The sequence below is a fragment of the Mirounga angustirostris genome, unplaced genomic scaffold (assembly GCF_029215605.1).
Source record: "Mirounga angustirostris isolate CCGP_5_RB_7025 unplaced genomic scaffold, mMirAng1.0.hap1 SCAF_10, whole genome shotgun sequence".
In the NCBI taxonomy this organism is placed as follows: Eukaryota; Metazoa; Chordata; class Mammalia; order Carnivora; family Phocidae; genus Mirounga; species Mirounga angustirostris.
Genome location: NW_026991718.1, coordinates 18,646,414 through 18,665,047, shown reverse-complemented (window position 1 = coordinate 18,665,047; position 18,634 = coordinate 18,646,414). Strand labels below are relative to the sequence as shown.

The window sequence follows — 18,634 nt, the reverse complement described above, 5'->3', positions numbered from 1 at the left end:
GTATATACATTTAAAAACTTGATACAGGTTGTTAAATTGATTTCCAGAACAGTTGTACCAATTTACATTTTTCAGCACTGATATATGAGAGTGTTATTTTTCCTATACCCGTGTCAATTCTGAACACTGCCATTTTACATCTTTGCCAACCAGATAGATGAAAATAATATCTTCTTGCTTGTTTGAATCATTCATTTGTTCTTTCATATTTACTCATTCAGATATTTTGTCAAAGTGCCCATCATGTGCCATATGTTGTCCTAGGTACTTGGAATATGTCAGTGAACAAAATGGACAAAGACCCCTGACCTCATTCAGCATATGTACTAGATGGAGATAGATAATAAAACAATAATTGTAATAGGTAGATAAAATATTAGAAGATATGTACTATGAAAAAAAACGTAGAGAATGTTAAAGAGGTAAGGGAGTCCTTGGGAGTGGGATGAATTGCAGAATATCCTTGGGATATATATTTTAGAATGTATGTGACATAATTGCCAAATTTAATTTTGGAAAAATTTTGCTTTTTTCCATTATCACTAGTCATGAGAAAACCAATTTTCCCAACATCTACTCACTAATGGTATTAAAATTAATTTTTAGTTTATCAGTCTAACAGATAAAAGATGTGTTTTCATTATTTTTTTTATAATTTGGCTTTTTTTTTAATAGATTTTATTTATTTGAGAGAGAGAGAATGAGAGAGAGAGAGCACATGAGAGGGGGGAGGGTCAGAGGGAGAAGCAGACTCCCTGCCGAGCAGGGAGCCCGATGCGGGACTCGATCCAGGGACTCCAGGATCATGACCTGAGCTGAAGGCAGTCGCTTAACCAACCGAGCCACCCAGGCGCCCAATTTTCATAATTTTTTAATCTCTGTTAATAACTACCAAGTCTCCCCCCCCACCTGTAACTACCAAATCTTCCTTCTTCCTTCCCTCCTTACAGCTTTTCCTTCCTTCCTTCTTCCTTCCTTCCTACCTACCTACCAAGATTTATTTATTTATTTGAGTGGGGGGAGGGGCAGAAGGAGAGAGTCCTAAGCAGACTCTGTGCTGACTGTGGAGCCCAGCGCAGGGCTCAATCCCACGACCCTGAGATCATGACCCAAGCAGAAACGAAGAGTTGGACGCCCAACCAACTGCGCCACCTAGGCGCCCCACCAAATCTTTCTTAAGCCAACATTGGTCTTGAGCTTTAGACCATCTCTAGCTGCTGATTGCCCTTAGTATGCCACACACATCTTTCAGTATGTACTGGACTGTGTCTCCCCTTCTCCTGTGAGTCTGGTGAGCTACCATCATGCAGGTATTACAACTAGAATTGGATATCATCCTCAACTCCTTCCTCTTTCTTTCCTATGTATCTAGTCAATGTCTAGGTCCTGTGAATAAGTCTCATCTCAGGCTGTTCCTTCTCACCTCCTCTGACACTGTTCTTGTTTGGATTATCATTAACATCTCATGCCTGGGTTATTACTGCAGACTCCTAACTGGTCATCTTTCCTCCTGTTTTGTCATCTTTCAAACCTTTTCCTATACTGACATAGTGATCTAGAGTTATCTTCCAAAAACATGTGTATGATCATATCACTTCCCCTGCTTAAGCTAATATGCTTCCTCCTTTTCTTTAGTGCGCATTCCAAACTTTTAACATGGTTTACGAAACTCTTTGTAGCTCTTCATAGTCTGATTCTCCTTCCCTCCTCTCCTCCCTAACCCCAGAACCTTTACCCATACATTGCCCTAAAACCTTAAAAGAAGCTAACTGTATGAACTATTACTCCAAAGGGCCAGGGGCCTTTGATCCTTTGTACATCCTGTTTTTATTTCTTAAAATTTGTCCTTTCTGCCTCCAACCTGTTCAGTTTGTGCTTTGGTAACACTTTCCAGGAAAGCCTTGAGTCTCTGATTGGAGTGTCTCATAGCATTCTGTACTTAAACAGTACTGCTTGTTAATCACACTGAATTATATTAGTTGTATATTTCCTTTTCCCACTCAATACTGTTCAAGTATGAGCTCTATGATAACTGGTTGTTAGGTATTCAGGGCTGAGGGACTTACCATAGGAAGCATTCTCCAATTATTAAATGAATGAACACTAAAAAAAAAATGTTATGTTTCTATTTTCTTTTTGAATTATCTGTTTATGTCCTTTGCCCAGGAAGCTGTTACACGCAAACAATGAATCATGGAACACTACATCAAAAACTAATGATGTAATGTATGGTGATTAACATAATAAAATGAAATTAAAACAAAAACAAAATACTTATGAACATAAGTTCTTTATACATTAAGAACTATTCCTATTAATGGCAGATTCTTTGTTTCATTTAGTTGTTTGCCATTTGGTTCAGATTGTAATTTTTGAGTTACAAAAGTAGATTTTTATGAGTTTAAAAGTACACGAATCTCTTGTTTTTTCTTTGTTAGAATTAATTTTGTTCTGTGAAATTAGGATCTGAATCTTCCCTATTTTAAAACAGTATTTTATAATTCATCCCTATTCCATTTATTTTTTATGTTTATTATCTTATATGAAATTCTTTGAACTACAACGACTTTTTTTCTGGGCTGCCTATTATATTCTGATCTATGTTTGTTTTCTTTGGTGTATTCTACATTATATTCTATTATTCTATTCTGTAATATATTTTAATATAAAGTAGAGTACATCCTAACGCAGTGGTTCAGCTTAGCAATTACATGGACCTGAATGAGAATTTGAACTCTTTCACCACCCATTTGTACAATCTCATATCTAACTTCTCTGAGTCTTGGTTTCTTCATCTGTTTAATAAGAGGAAGCTTATATTTCATAGAATTGCTGAGAAAATTAAAGCTCTATGAAGTACTTACTACTAAAACAGGTTTAAATGTTCTGAAATTGGAGCTAGCACACTTTACCAAAATTTTCTTGATGTTCTTACTTGATTATTCTTTCGGATGATATTGTGATTAAGTTTTAAATTGTCCCTTCCTCAATTTTTATTTTTTGGATTTTGATGTGAATATTTTAATTTTTTTCTTATTTTTACATTCTAGTTAGTTAGCGTTTAGTGTAATACTGGTTTCAGGAGTAGAACTTAGTGATCATCACTTGCATAATATACTCAGTGCTTATTATAATAGGTGCCCTCCTTAATTCCCATCACCCATCTAGCCCATCCCCCACCCACCTAGCTCCATCAATCCTCAGTTTGTTCTCTATAGTTAAGTCTCTTATGGTTAGCTTCCCTCCCCTTTTTTCCCCTTTCCACTTTGTTCATCTGTTTTGTTTCTTAAATTCTACATATAAATGAAACCATATGGTATTTGTCTTTCTCTGACTGACTTCGCTTAGCATAACATACTCTAGCTCCATCCATGTCATTGCAAATGGCAAGATTTCATTATTTTTAATAGCTGAATAGTATTCCATTGTGTATATATACCACGTCTTTATCCATTCATCACTCGATGGGCATCTGGGCTCTTTCCATAGTTTGGCTATTGTCGATAATGCTGATCTAAACATAGGAGTGCATATATCCCTTTGAATCTGTACTTTTGTATCCTGTGGGTAAATACTCAGTAGTGCAATTGCTGGATCTCAGGGTAGTTCTATTTTTAACTTTTTGAGGAACCTCCTTACTGTTTTCCAGAGTGGCTGCACCAGCTTGCATTCCCACCAGCAGTGTAAGAGAGTTTCCCTTTCTCCCCATCCTTGCCAACATCTTTTGTTTCTGTTTATGTCTGACAGGTGTGAGGTGGTATCTCATCTTGGTTTTGATTTGTATTTCTCTGATGATGAGTGATTTTGAGCATCTTTTCATGTGTCTGTTGGCCTTGATATGAATATTTTAAATGTATGAAATAAAATACCGTAACTATAGTTAAATGGGTTGGGAAGAATTGATATCTTTATATTCAGGCTCATTATGTATATATAGTTTCACACTTTTGCTAAGAATATTTAATATTGTTTGTTTTGTTTTATTTTACTTTTGCATTTGTGAATAGGATCTCCTTTCCTTCTTACATTGGTTATTGATGGTATTAGGAAATGTTTTGATTTTTCTATTTCTGTCTTCTGAATTGTTACTTTTGGTAGGTTCTGACAGTTATTAGTTGATTCTCTTGGATTTTTTTAGTGCATAATCATATCCTTTACAAGTAACAGTGTTTTCCTTATTTATTTCTGTTCCATTTTTTATTTGCTTTGTTCTTATTGCATTGTTTAAAATTTCCTGCATTATCTGTAGTGATAGTAGATAAACTTGTTTCATTTATCATTTTAATGGTGCTGTAGAATCTTGAGAATGCAAGTTGAATTCAGTTTAATATATTTTCCTAAATTTGCTTTCTCTGTTGTAGATCTTTAGATATTATGTATTAGGATATGGGCATTTAGTTTTTATTGGCCGAAAAACCAAATTTTCCTGCTCCTGAGGAAGTCCTACATTTTTTTTCTATCTTAAAAATTGTGGTAAAATATACATAAGATTTACCATTTTAACTATTAAAAAGAAAGCCTTACATCTTGGATAATCTTCAGATATACCAACTTCTTTGTTGAAGTGGGATTCTTAACATTGACCTTGGATAATTAATAGTGTCACACTAATGCTTAGGGTCTGAAGCATTTTCCAAGTTAATACATATGATATGATAGGATGAATACCCAGGTATTTTTACATTGTTTTTTCTATACTTTTACATCTTGGTTATTAAAATGATCAAAGAGATCAACATTTTAAAACCATAATTAATGAAAAAAGTGATTCACTGTACTTAAAAATTAAGGATAAGAGAAAGTTCTGTTAATTTGGAGTTACATTTTTAGTGTAAATATTTTACCTAATATTTCATACTGATCTTCAGAATGTATGGTTTTGAAATAATTATCATGTCTTACATGTATTGCAGGTCACCATATCATCAGCCAACCTCTTACAGGCCAAGATTATTGCTGTCTGGAGAACGAGGTTCAGGTCAAACTTCTCACCTTGCTCCAGCACTTTTGCACACTCTAGAAAAATTCTCTGTGCACAGACTAGATCTCCCAGCACTTTATTCAGTTAGTGCCAAAACACCTGAAGAATCATGTGCACAGGTAGGTTTGTACCAAATCAGAGTACTTCCAACTTTCTTACTGTTTATATCTATGTAGTGTTTATAAAGTTTTTTCAAAGAAAGGTAATATAAATATTAACTTTTTGTTGGTTATTCATTAACATTCAAATACTAAGGCCAAGGATCCTTTTGATCTATATCATGTATAAAGGTGAGCTCATAGTTTCCCCCATGATATTTCATTCTTTCCTGAAATTTTAATATCCTCTTTCTTATATTAAAGTTTTATTAAACACTGTAGAAAGGAAGTTTCTTTTGCCTTTTTCTGATCCTCTTTTCAACGCTGTGGTTTCAGAGCCTTTCTAGACTTCTGTCTGTACTTAGAGCCTTACTGAAGAGGAAATGATAACCAATTTGAGATGCCAGGATTTAAAATTAATGTAGAAAAGTGATAGCAATTTAAACATTATATATATTTGTGTTAGTAGTCAAGTGTGTTTGATATTTGATTTTCAGCTACTTTTATGTTTGCTGGTTTGTAAAGTGCAAAGTTCTAGTGGGGCTGTTTGTATTTCTTGAGGTTTTACTATATAACTATGAATTTATTTCAAGTGTGTCATGATGGAACTAGGGGCTAGGGGAATAAGTTTTTTGAGGGGACCATGTCTTCACCATCTCTGTGTCTCTGACACAGTGCCCAGCTCATAGTAAGTGCTCATTAAATGTTTAAGTAATGTTTCTTATAAATAAATTAGAGGAATGTCACTTTCTACTTTGATATTTAGCCTACTTTTAAAGATTAGGTGACTAGAGTAGTAACACTTATAAGAGCATTGCACATAATTTTTTTTTTTCAGATACATTTTATAAATACTTAATACCTGCACATATAGTACCTAAGTGAAAACCACTCTGTACCTTGTAGCAAGAAATGTGTATTTTTTTAATAGTCCACAGTGTTGATTTCATTTCTCTTTCAATTACAGTTGCCTGGGTATCAACATCCTAGTAACACTTCACTACTTAGAAAGCCCTATTTTTTCCAAAACCCATGGCTTAAATAAAAAGCTATATACTAGTAATTTGTTCCAAGTTTTATACATTTAACTCATCCTGGCTGTGAGTGTTTTCCAATAATGATGATTTGTATATTTGTTCATATTTTTCCTTTTTAGTGACACAAAATTACTGCAGTTTATATGCAAGTAAGAGAATTACTCAATACTTTTAAAAATAAATCCAGGGGAGCGAGAATGTAAACAAGACACTAACTGTGGAAGAAGAAATTGAGTATCAAAAAAAGCACTAAATCCAGATAGTTTCATGGGTGAATTCTTTTAATCTTAAAAGATAATTTTATTTTATTTATTTATTTTTTAAAAAGATTTTATTTATTTATTTGACAGAGACACAGCAAAAGAGGGAATACAAGCAGGGGGAGTGGGAGAGGAAGAAGTAGGCTTCCCACTGAGCAGGGAGCCCGATGTGGGGCTCCATCCTGGGACCCTGGGATCATGACCTGAGCTGAAGGCAGACTCTTAACGACTGAGCCACCCAGGTGCCCAAAAGATAAGATCATTGTAATGCTAAACTAAAATACAGAGAAAACCCTAAGACTAATCTCACTTAGGCAATGGTCATAAAGTAAATACTACAAATGGATTCTAGTAGCACATCAGAAGAGTAATATACCATTATTAAAGCATGCAAAATAGATTCTTTTAGACATTGAGAGATACAAATATTGGAACAGACACATTGAAGTTATAAATATTTGCCTGTGATATGATTGTATATTTGGAAAACTTACAGGATCTACTGAAAAATTATTAGGGACAATAAGAGAATTCTGTAGGGTGGACATTTTCAAAGTTAATGTAAAACAGTTTTCTTTTAGGGGCACCTGGGTGGCTCAGTTGTTAAGCATCTGCCTTCAGCTCAGGTCATGATCTCAGGGTCCTGGGATCAAGCCCTGTATCTGGCTCCCTGCTCTGTGGGAAGCCTGCTTCTCCCTCTCCCACTCGCCCTGCTTATGTTTCCTCTCTCGCTGTGTCTCCCTCGATCAAATAAATAAATAAAATCTTAAAAAAAAAGTTTTCTTTTATACACATAGTAACAAGTTGGAAATATAGTAGAAGAAGTAGTCCCATGTAAAATAGCAACTATTAACTAAACAATTAACAAATTAAACAGTTAATTTGCAGAGCCTAAAAGAAAACTAAAAATTCAATGAGGAGGACAGTTGAATAAATAAAAAGCACAGCTTGTTTTTTTAATTACTGTACTACAATTCAAAATATGTACTCAATTTAAATTGCAAATTGATTAAAATATCAGCTACTTTGCTTATTGCTTGTAGCCTTGGAGAAATTGCTTAACTTCTTTGGGCCTTAATTTTCTCATCTGTGAAATGGAGATAATGATGCTACATAAAGTCGTTGTAATTATTAAAATAAGCTCATCCAATAGGGATGGCATGTAGTACCCAGTAGCTGTTAGCTGTCATCATATTTATCACTACTCCTACAGCTTCTTTGCACAACTAAGGGCTGGTAAGACTCAAAATTGGGAAGTTGTGAGTTCTTTTTTAAATCAATGTGTAAATTAAATGCAATCTCAAGTATAATGTACCCATAGTTTAAGAGGAAAAGTTAGAAAAGGGCTTTGTGTTTCTTCTAGAAAATAAATATGAGGGGTGCCTGGGTGGCTCAGTTGGTTAAGCATCTTACTCTTGATTTCGGCTCATGTCATGATCTCAGCGTTGTGAGACTGAGCCCCGCATCAGGCTCCGTGCTGAGTGTGGAGCCTGCTTAAGATTCTCTCTCTCCCTCTGCCCCTCTCCACTGCTTGTGCACATGCGCTCGGGCTCTCTAAAAAAAAAAGAAAGAAAAGTATGAGCATAGCAAGGACAGTTCTAGAGGGAAAAAAATAGGATGAAGGGAGCCCTTCCAGGTTTTTAAAAATGTAACAGAACATAGTAATAAAGAATATGTACCTGTGCAGGGATAGACAAAGTAATAGAAGAGAGATTGAACACTTAGGCCTGTGTAGAAATGAGAATTTAGTATCTGATGATGATTAGCGTATGATGATGGTGAGAATATGATGATGATGGTGATGACATTTGTTGTTATAGAATAGATGAGTTATTTAATAAGTGGTCTTGGAAAACTGACTCTATGAGGGGAAAAAGATAAAACAAAACTGGATTTCCTACCTTTCTTGTGGTCCCCAAATTCTAGATTGTCAAAGGAACTGTAAAAAGAGAATTCACAAGGTCAGTATATTTATAATCTTGAATATGAGGAAGTAGTTTCTAAACAATAAACACAAGCCAGAAAACATAAAGATACAAACAAATTTGACTTTATAAAATTTAAATTACACATGGCAGAAATAATTATTTTAATAAAATTAATAGACACAACCTGGCGAAAAAGTATATTTGTAACACACATGTCAAGGGTACGTTTCCTAAATATACAAAAATATGTTAAAATCAGAAAGAATGACAATGACAACTTAATGTAAAAATTGGCAAGATAGCATGCCATTTATCGGAAGAAAAAGGACGCCTGGGTGGCTCAGATGGTTAAGCGTCTGCCTTCGGCTCAGGTCATGATCCCAGCGTCCTGGGATCAAGTCCCGCATCGGGCTCCCTGCTCCTTGGGAGCCTGCTTCTCCCTCTGCCTCTCTCTCTCTCTCTGTCTCTCATGAATAAATAAATAAAATCTAAAAAAAAAAAATATCGGAAGAAAAAAATAGAAAAAGCAACCAGTAGAAGTTTGAAAAGATCCTTAGCCTCACTTATAGCTGAAGAAAATGCAAATTAAAGCAACAGGATACTATTTTGAAACAACTGTCTGGTTTGTAAAAATAAAAAGCTTGGGGGTACCTGGTAGCTCAATTTGTTAAGCATCTGCCTTTGGCTGAAGTCGTGATCTTGGGGTCCTGGGATTGAGCCCCACGTCGGGCACCCTGCTCAGTGGGGAGCCTGCTTCTCCCTCTCCCTCTGCAACTCCCCCTGCTTGTGTGCTTTCTCTCTCAAATAAATAAATAAATAAAATCTTGAAAAATTAAAAAAATGAAATGATTGAAGATGCCTGATGATTTTGGAGTGTAGATTGGCGCTATTTTTTTAAATTTTAAGTACATATACCTTTTGGCCCAGGAATTTTACATTAAAGAATTTTTCCTAAAGATGTTTTAGCTGTAAATAGTCACTGCTGGATGTATAAGGACATTTATCACAGCATCGTATAGCACTGCCAAACTAAATAAGACCAACAAACTAAATGTCCTTTGATGGTGGGTGGGCTATGATAAATTATGGTATATCCTTACGTACTATGAAGCTATTAACAAGAATGCGGTAAATTTACATAGGAGATATATATGAAAGGAGATATTTATGAAAAAAGCAAGTTGTAAATCAATCCATCAAAATATCTTTCTGTAAAAAAAACCTTCAAAAATTTATACTTATATATAAATAGAAATTTTGTCCAAGAATACCCTAAAAAACTTAATAATCATTGCTTTGCCTTGGGGGAAGGAATATGGAGAATTGGGGAATGAATATAACTTTCTCATTTTAGTTTACACTCTGCTGTACAGGTTGGATTTTTTTTTTTATATGTATTTTTGACAGTATCAGGCAAACTAAAGATAAAATAACTTTGAAAGAGGATAATTTTCAGAGTCAGAGGGTATTCTGTCTATAATTCTTTATGGCTAATATGTGTATATACATGTTCATAAATCATTACTGACTTATATTAGGTGAGGAAATACTTAGGAAGCATTGTAGTGAACTATATGTTGGTGTTGCTGGGATTCTAGGACTTTTCTTGCATTCTAATGGGCATCATTGGGCTAAATTTGAATTCTAACTGTATACTCTACGTCTCTCTCATTTCTTGTCTTTTACTACTTTTTGTTGTGTTCTTGGGGAGGATGGAGAGAGGTGTCCTTTGGTAGTGGAAAAGAACAAAAACCTAGTATTTATTGTTCTGGTTGTATTACACTGTATTTAGTACATCAAGACATCTCATCTTTGCTTTTGCCTACAAGGTCCTGGTTTAGAAGTAGAGCTTAGTTTTGAGTGACCACACCTGGGTATCCAGACTGCCCAGGGACTGAGTAGAATTTTGTAGATACGGTAGCCTGAGCTCAGACTTCTTCTGAACATTGGCCAGAGACTAGATAAACTGTCCTGGTTAATCCCTGATTATTTGTATCTTACGTACATATTTAAAGTTATTTTAAATTTGTAAATATACTACTGTCTCTTCTAAAAAATTATCCAAAAGGAGACTATTACATTATAAAACTGAGGAAATTTTTTTTCTTAATTTGTGGAGCTATTAGTGGGTAGAAGAAGGTATAAGAGAGCGTATTAGTCAGGAGTAAAATGCTGGAAAAATTATCTTCCTTTGTTCTCTATTCCCTTTCTTCCCTTTTGCCTTACTTTGTTGAGAGCTAGTCTTCCTGTAGGCAGGATTATCTCTAAATAGATGTGGCTCAGTCTGTGGCAAATTATTCTTTTGTGCTTTTCTCTTTTCCCCAGCCTCTAAGATACCTAATATAAATTAAATTGGGTTATTTAATAATGTGACACAAACATGAAAGGTAATCTTAAAGGAAAGAAGTCTTAAATCACCTTTAAAGGGCTGTATTTATATATGTGATAAAATGGAAAATGGGAAGAGCCCCATTTATATTTCTTTATACATGTTTAATTCTATGTCTGTTCTTTAAGACCTATCCACACATAAGTATATATATGAAAATCTTCCTTTTCTCCTTCATACTGCCTCAGCTGATGATGAATATTACAAATTGTGTGAAAACAGTAGAGGAATTCGTGTCTACTATAGGATTTTCTCTATTAAGATTTAGTCAATATAAGAGTTGTCTGGGGGTGCTTACTAAAATTTCTGATTCCCTGGCTCTACTCCCAGGGTTTCTGATTCCTTAAATTTGGGGTGAGCCCTGGGAATCTTCACTTTAAACCTGCATCCGGGTGTTACTGTTCTAGGTCTTGAGTAGATCACACTTGAGATACAGTACTTTGGCCAATCACTGGACACGAGGTATTTATTACTGAAAACAATTGCCAGAGTTCATAAAGTGGTTGTGTGTGTGTGTGTGTGTTTGTGTGTTTGTGTGTGTCCCTGTATCTATCTACCTACCCACCTGAGTGTTTTATAGTCTTCCAAAGGTTCTGGAAGGAAAATAGAAAACTGGGGTAGCCTGGAAGATTTATGATTGTTCCATTAAGTTCACAAGTAATTATTGAGCCCTACAATAAGGTTGGAGGTGTTACTAGCTGTACTAAAAGACTTACTGTATTAACACTCTAAAAAAACCAACAGCTATGATTCCCCTTTTCTCACACCTTCAAATGTATTTTTTTTGCCTTTTGTATTATTTCTACTGTTGATTTAGGAAAACCAGGATTGATGAGCATATCATATCTTATCTTTTTTGTTAATTCAGAAGTATGATTGAATTGATAAATTTATATATTCTCTGTCACAGGGCTTGGAGTTTGGACACTATATGGTGTTACAAATAGTTTCAAATGGTCAATAAGGGTCTTTTTTTTGGTGAAAATTTGAGTATATTTCTTTTCCCAGAAAGAAATTGTATTTGGAAATGTTCAGGGGAAATCCTTTTTGGTTAAATAGCATGAAGGAATTAAGATATTTACCTATGTGTATTCTTTGGATGCTCTTGTGTTTGTATATAAGGATTTCTGGATTTCTCCATAGCAGTCTGTGTATACTTTGGATACTCTTGTGTTTGTGCACATGGATTTCTGTGTTTTACCATAGCAACAACTTTTTTTCCTTGAGTTGTAAACAAATTAAATTATCCTGGTCCAGAGTTTATCACATTTACTGAAATTCTTGAAATTCTTAGGCAATGAAAATAACAGAAAAGAAATTTGGGTGATTTAATTTTCATAAAATGTTGCTTTATATTACAGTCATCATATAGAAACTCTAGTATAGTTATATTTTATAACAGGCTGATTTTGTATGCTTATAAAGAAATTGAGCACTTTATTTCTTGAATCTTGACCCTAGACAGTGCCTCCTTTTCACAGAGATGCTTGATAAATCCTAGGTAAATAGAATATAAGTGGAGTAAAGTGATAGATATGATATGAAGTTATTAGTAATGCAGATATATTATTTGTTATAATACTTTGTGATAGCATGGTATAAGGAATTAAACTTTTTTAATAGTGCTTTTTATTATAAAAATCAAGAATATTTTAACCCCCAAGATTTTTCTTTTACCTATGTTTTATAAATTTTAGCACAAGAGCAAGACAAATTCTGGAAGTTTATGGATGACAAAAAGTTGTTTCCCTCTTTCTTATGTAGCCCCTTTTAGGAAAGTGAAAGCTGTACTAGCTTGGAGCTGTCTGCTTCATTCACTTTTGTATTTAAAATTGCTCTAGTTCCCAGTTTCCAAAGAAGATGGCTTGTTATGGGCTGTATGGTCTTAATTTTTAAAACAGTAAATTTTCATGCACTACACTTTAATTTGTTGGCTGAAATACTGACTTTACAGTTTAGCTATTGAGATGATAAGAACTCTTATAAATATAGGTGCAGTTTATGTAATTAGTGCTTCTTTATATGGATACCTTTAACTTCAATGACCTGATTTTTCTCTTTAATATCTTAATATTCAGAAGAAGTAGTTTGTGATTTTTTTTTTTAATAAAGAAATTTTTAAAAAAGTTACATAAGGGACCATGATGTCTGGGGCAAGAAGAGGCCAGAAGGAAATAGAATATATTGTTTAAAGAATCAAAATGAACAGTTCACATATACTGGTGTTTGTTCATTTTATTTGTGCAAGAGTGCTGGTCATGTCAGAGGTATTTTGGAACGGTTGGTTCAGTAATTTGGCCTACTGTCTTTTTTTCTCTATAACAGTTTTTCTGTTTTCTACTACACCTTGCACATCCACCAATCCAAGACACCCTCTAGGTGAGTATTTTTCTAGTTATCAAATGGCATCACTTGTTCCCAAGACAGTTGCCGCTTCACTAAAACTAGACTTTATTTTTCTACTCTGAATCTGGTTAATTGATTTCACAGAGTGTATCTTATTCCACAACTTTAAAAGTTACCAGCAAACTGCTGAAGAGCTGTTTTTCCATTATGGAAAAATCACAATAGGATTAAACTTTTTTTCTGAAATTTTAAATACCATTTTTAGACTATTCTTTTTGAATTTTCATTACAAACCTGGAGAATTAGAACAGGTTGTCTATATATTTAAAGAAAATATGAAAGTTTATCATGAGATCACATGGGGTAAGGAATTAAAAATAACACTTGTTTTATTAGTGCTTTTAAAGTTTTCTAGAAATTAAGGATGTTTTTGCTGTAAAGGTTTAGGAGAGAAATTTTGAAAATAGCCCCTGGGTATTGAAACTGCATGTAGTTAGATTAATTGTAAAATCAGGTAATTATACATTCATGGACCAGAAAGCCTAACCCTTTTTATTTTTCTGTATTTGTCTTAGGCTTTTTTCTTTCTGATTTTTTCCCCCCCTTTAGCTTTTAAAATATAATTTTTAAAAGTTCTACTGATAAAGATATTTTCCTAAAGTCTTTAGAAATAAGTTCAATAGGATATCATGTTCACTTTGTTAATTTGGGGAGAATTGGATGAAAAGAGGAAAGAAATAGAAAAAAAACCCCTCAACTCTTGTAGAGTTGGTGATGCTTTTGTTTCTAGTTCAGCCTTGCAAATGAGTTTAAAATACCTGTAGCACTGCATTATTTAACTTCTGGCTCTGTAGAGTTTTTATTGATCACTTAACCTTCTGTTGCTTTGCCCTTACTCTTTGGTACTGATTAGCAGCTAAATGTTCTCACACATACTTCTGGAAAATCTGACTTACAAGTATTAGAACGAAAGGCTACATTTTATGTTTTTTAAAGGCATGTTTTCTCATTTCTCCTTGGGCATGTGGTAACTTGCATGGCTGAATTAGGTGGTTAGTTTTGTCAGGTTTCTCAGTAAGCTGTATAGCTCATTAGTCTTTTTCATGTAATCACACTTTTTTCCCTGCTGACTCTCCCTAGTTTTACCAGCACAGAATGGGAATTGGAAAGACAAAAGGCATTGGTCACTGTCTTCCACATACCATCCCTGATTTGGGTGGCATGTAACAATTTTTTGGGGGGGGGATTAAATGCCTCACTTGCCTTTGTGCTCCTGTGTGGTTCCTTCCTTTTGCCAATATTTATGCTTGTTTTTCTCTTATGAATCTTCTGCAAGAACTTTGGAAAACAATAATCCTTGGATTTTCAAGATCCAGGATAAGAGGGTGCGTGTTTGCAGAAAAGGTCAAAATTTGAGAGTCCTGGAGTTGTACTGTACAACTGTTCTGGATTGGTGGATATGCAAATATTAAAGGAAGGGAAGGAGCAAATATTACTTTTGATGTGAGTGATCATAACATCTACATTTCCAATTTGGGGGAAATTTTTTATTTCAGCATCTTCCATCTGGTTTATTAAATTGGCAATACATTTTATTTTACACAGAATGTTTAAGCTTTATAAAATGTAGCATTTGAAAAATTCATGCAAGTGGTAGGCTTACTCATTAAAGAAAAATAATCATTGTGGTTCTTAGGAACATTTCTGATACTCCTAATCGTTTGGAATATTAGATCAAAAAATATTATATCATTATTTCTCTATCTTGCACATTACACAGGTTAATTGAAACATGTTTAAAATAAGGGAAAGTAGTAGACAATTTTAGAAATAGAATTCTGAAATTGAAGAAAGATTTTTACATTTATTCTTTCACTTGTTAAAAGTATTGAAGAGATGCCATATTAACCCACGAGAATTTGTTGATGGGCTATTGAGCTGTTGTTGACATATATGGAAAGGGCAGTAGTTCTGCTTGGCAACTTACTAATAGCCAACCTGGTCCTTATTGGCGTTATGTTGGCAGAGTGCGACTGAAACTATGGTTAGGACTCTTTTTAACACTTGAGGAAACTTTAGTTTGTATTTTCTGACAATGGGAGTGTCTCAGAGCTTTTTGCTAATTTATTTATTGCTCTTTATTGATGTGAGGGTATTTTGTGACTACTTTATGGAGGATTGAATTAAGGTAATAGGAGGTAAACAAGTGGTTCAGCAGGTAGTTCATTAATTTTAAACTGTAGGGTGGTACATTGTGGTAAAAAGGTTTATTTAATTCATATATTTAGTGATTTTAGGGAATGTGCACAAACATGGAAACTATGTCTTCCTTCTCTTCTTTGTGCTTACTGATACCATTTTGACACGGGTGACATATAGGTGCATGTTTATCTCTTTATTTGCAGCATATTTTATAGTGGTATTTTGCTTTATTATCTTTACTTGGTAGATAAGTGGAGCGATTTGATACCTTTATACTATTAAATACTGAATAGGAATAACAAAATGGCAAAAACCCCCACACCCCTTCTTTTTTTAGGTGGGGCAAGGGTAGATGGAAGCTATTATGTGAGACTTGTATATTACATCTTGAACAGCTTAAATATTTGAGCTGAGAATAATTACAGTAACACGCCTGACACATTTCATGTATTTGGGGGTTACTGAGTAAAATTTAGAATAAGATCAATTTTAATTTTTAATGCCAGTTCTTTCCTTAATTAGATTTTTCGTGAAGCTCGAAGAACAGTACCTAGTATTGTTTACATGCCTCACATTGGTGATTGGTGGGAAGCTGTCAGTGAAACTGTGAGAGCAACTTTTCTGACATTGCTACAAGATATACCATCATTTTCACCTATATTTTTATTGTCTACCTCTGAAACCATGTACAGTGAACTGCCTGAAGAGGTAAGAAGTGATTAAATATTTACCTTATTGTTTTGAAATAGTTGATCTTGTAACTTGGACACATTCTAATTTATTTAATAAATTTAACTTCTTTAAAAAAATAAATACTGTTTAGATTTATGCTTTGGTTATATCACTTATTAGCCCCGTGACATAAGAAAGTTAGTTAATGATTTAAGTTTCAAGTTTTTTTTGGGTGTACTAATGATCTATTTATCACTGTTACTGTGAAGATTGAGATAATTCATATTTAGACCAGAGCCCAACATATGTATGGTACGTACTATAAAGGCCTAAGCTGTATCACAGTTAGTTCCATTATGGTTAGCCTTCTTGTTCTTACTGTCTGGTAGATTATTTGGTGAGATTGGACCTTTCAGTTCTTTCCTTGGTATCATTATTGTTAATTTGACTGTTATTACTGCTGTGCATATTTTGCAAATCTCATATTTAGTTTTTGAGTTCAAAGCCAACTCATATTTAACATATTAGGATCAAAGGTAAAATCACATTTGTTTCAGAAAAAAATAGTAGTCAACTCATGTGAATGAAATTGATTTTTACAAAATGTGTGTTTTTAACACCCTAAGCTTACTAGGTCTTGAAATGATCGCCTTTAGAAATGCTTAGCAGTATTTTGCCCAGGTGACACAGTTTATATAAAAGATTTTGCATGTTTTAAAAGCTATAATGTAAACCTTGATTATATAGAATTTTATGATTAAGATACCTGTTTACTGAGATCTTTTGTTCTGTTTAGTACTTGTTAGCTATCTTGCTAAAATCAGTACACTTACTGATTTTGTAAATACATATATTAAATGTAGAATAATTCATTTTTGGTTATTCAGAATCTGATATTCTTAATTAAGACCATTAATCACAATGTTTTTTTGTGTTTTTTTTTTATCATAGGGGCTAATAAAGTTTAGTAGAATGCTATATGTAGTAAGAGTCAGAAAAACCAAGTTGTACTGACTTACTAGTCTTTTGATTTTGGATAAACTTTTGAACCTAGAATAGCTTCAGTTACCTCATCTGTAAAATGTGGATAATAACAGTCAGGCTTCTCGGTGTGAGATAATAGATGTGAATTTATGTTGGAAACCACAGAGCTATAAAATATTTGGTATTATGAAGTAGGAATGTACTTGAAATTGATTTAAATGGATTGAACCTGGACATAACCTAGAAGCCACTTTTAAAAATTAGATCCTCACTGTCAAGTAGTTTTATTTTAATTTTAGATAAAGAAAATTTGGGATAATTGAGGGTTCTCCTTAGGAATATATAATTACCTGATGTTTTCCTTATATTGTCTGAAAAATTTGTAAATAAAAGTCTTATGAACCAATTTTCTTGATACAGCAATATTGCCTACTCCTGTTGTCTGTTCACATATGTGATTTTACTTTTAGTTTAGTTTTTTTTTTTTTTTTTAAAGTAAGCTCCACGCCCAGAGTGGAGCCCAACACAGGGCTTGAACTTGCACAACCCTGGAATCAAGACCTAAGCTGAAATCAAGAGTCAGATGCTTAACTGACTGAGCCACGCAGGCTTCCCTGTTGGTTTAGTTTTTATTTTTATTTTTATTTTTTTTAAAAAATTTTATTTATTTATTTGACAGAGAGAGAGATAGCAGATAGCAAGAGCAGGAACACAGGCAGGGGGAGTGGGAGAGGGAGAAGCAGGCTCGCCGCAGAGCAGGGAGGCCGATGCGGGACTCGATCCCAGGACCCTGGGATCATGACCTGAGCTGAAGGCAGTCGCTTAACCAACTGAGCCACCCAGGCGCCCCTGTTGGTTTAGTTTTTATTTTTTATTTATTTATTTATTTATTTTAAAGATTTTATTTATTTATTTGAGAGAGAGAATGAGAGAGAGAGCACATGAGAGGGGGGAGGGTCAGAGGGAGAAGCAGACCCCCCGCCGAGCAGGGAGCCTGATGTGGGGCTCGATTCCAGGACCCTGGGACAATGACCTGAGCCGAAGGCAGATGCTTAACGACTGAGCCACCCAGGCGCCCCTCTTATATTTTATTTTATTTTTAGATTTTATTTATTTATTTGACAGAGAGAGACACAGCGAGAGAGGGAACACAAGCAGGGGGAGCGGGAGAGGGAGAAGCAGGCTTCCCGCTGAGCAGGGAGCCCGATGCGGGGCTCGATCCCAGGACCCTGGGACGATGACCTGAGCTGAAGGCAGATGCTTAACGACTGAGCCACCCGGGCGCCCCTAGTAATGATTTCTTGGCTATGACACTACAAGTACAGGCGACAAGAGAAAAAATAGATAAACTCCATTTCATCAAAATTAAAAACTTGTTGCATCAAAGGGCACTATTAACAGGCTGAAAAAACAACCCACAGAATGGCAGAAAATACTTGCAAATCATATAAGGGGTTGATATCCAGAGTATATAAGAATTCTACAACTCAAGAACAAAAACACCCCCAACCAACCAAAACTTCCCCTAAAGGAGATGCTCAAATGGCCAGTAGCACATGAAAAGATGCTGAACATCACTAATGAAAAGGGAAATGCAAATTAAGACCACAGTGAGATGTCAGTTCATACCCATTAGGATGGCTGTCACCATAAAAACAAAAAATAACTAGTGTTGATCAGGACATGAAGAAATTGGAGCCCTTATGTGTTGCAGGTGGGAATATAAAGTTGTGCAGC

The 18,634-nt window shown here is 34.6% G+C and overlaps 1 protein-coding gene across 3 annotated transcripts in view; it reads left to right on the top strand.

Annotated features, from left to right (window-relative positions):
* ATAD2B (ATPase family AAA domain containing 2B) overlaps positions 1 to 18,634 on the top strand; it is a 160,486-nt gene that overhangs the window by 92,057 nt on the left and 49,795 nt on the right. For all 3 annotated transcript variants that reach the window (XM_064571913.1, XM_064571912.1, XM_064571914.1), the window contains 2 exons: positions 4,914 to 5,100; positions 15,764 to 15,949. In XM_064571913.1, the coding sequence (XP_064427983.1) occupies positions 4,914 to 5,100; positions 15,764 to 15,949 (373 nt within the window). The remainder of the gene's footprint in view (positions 1 to 4,913; positions 5,101 to 15,763; positions 15,950 to 18,634) is intronic.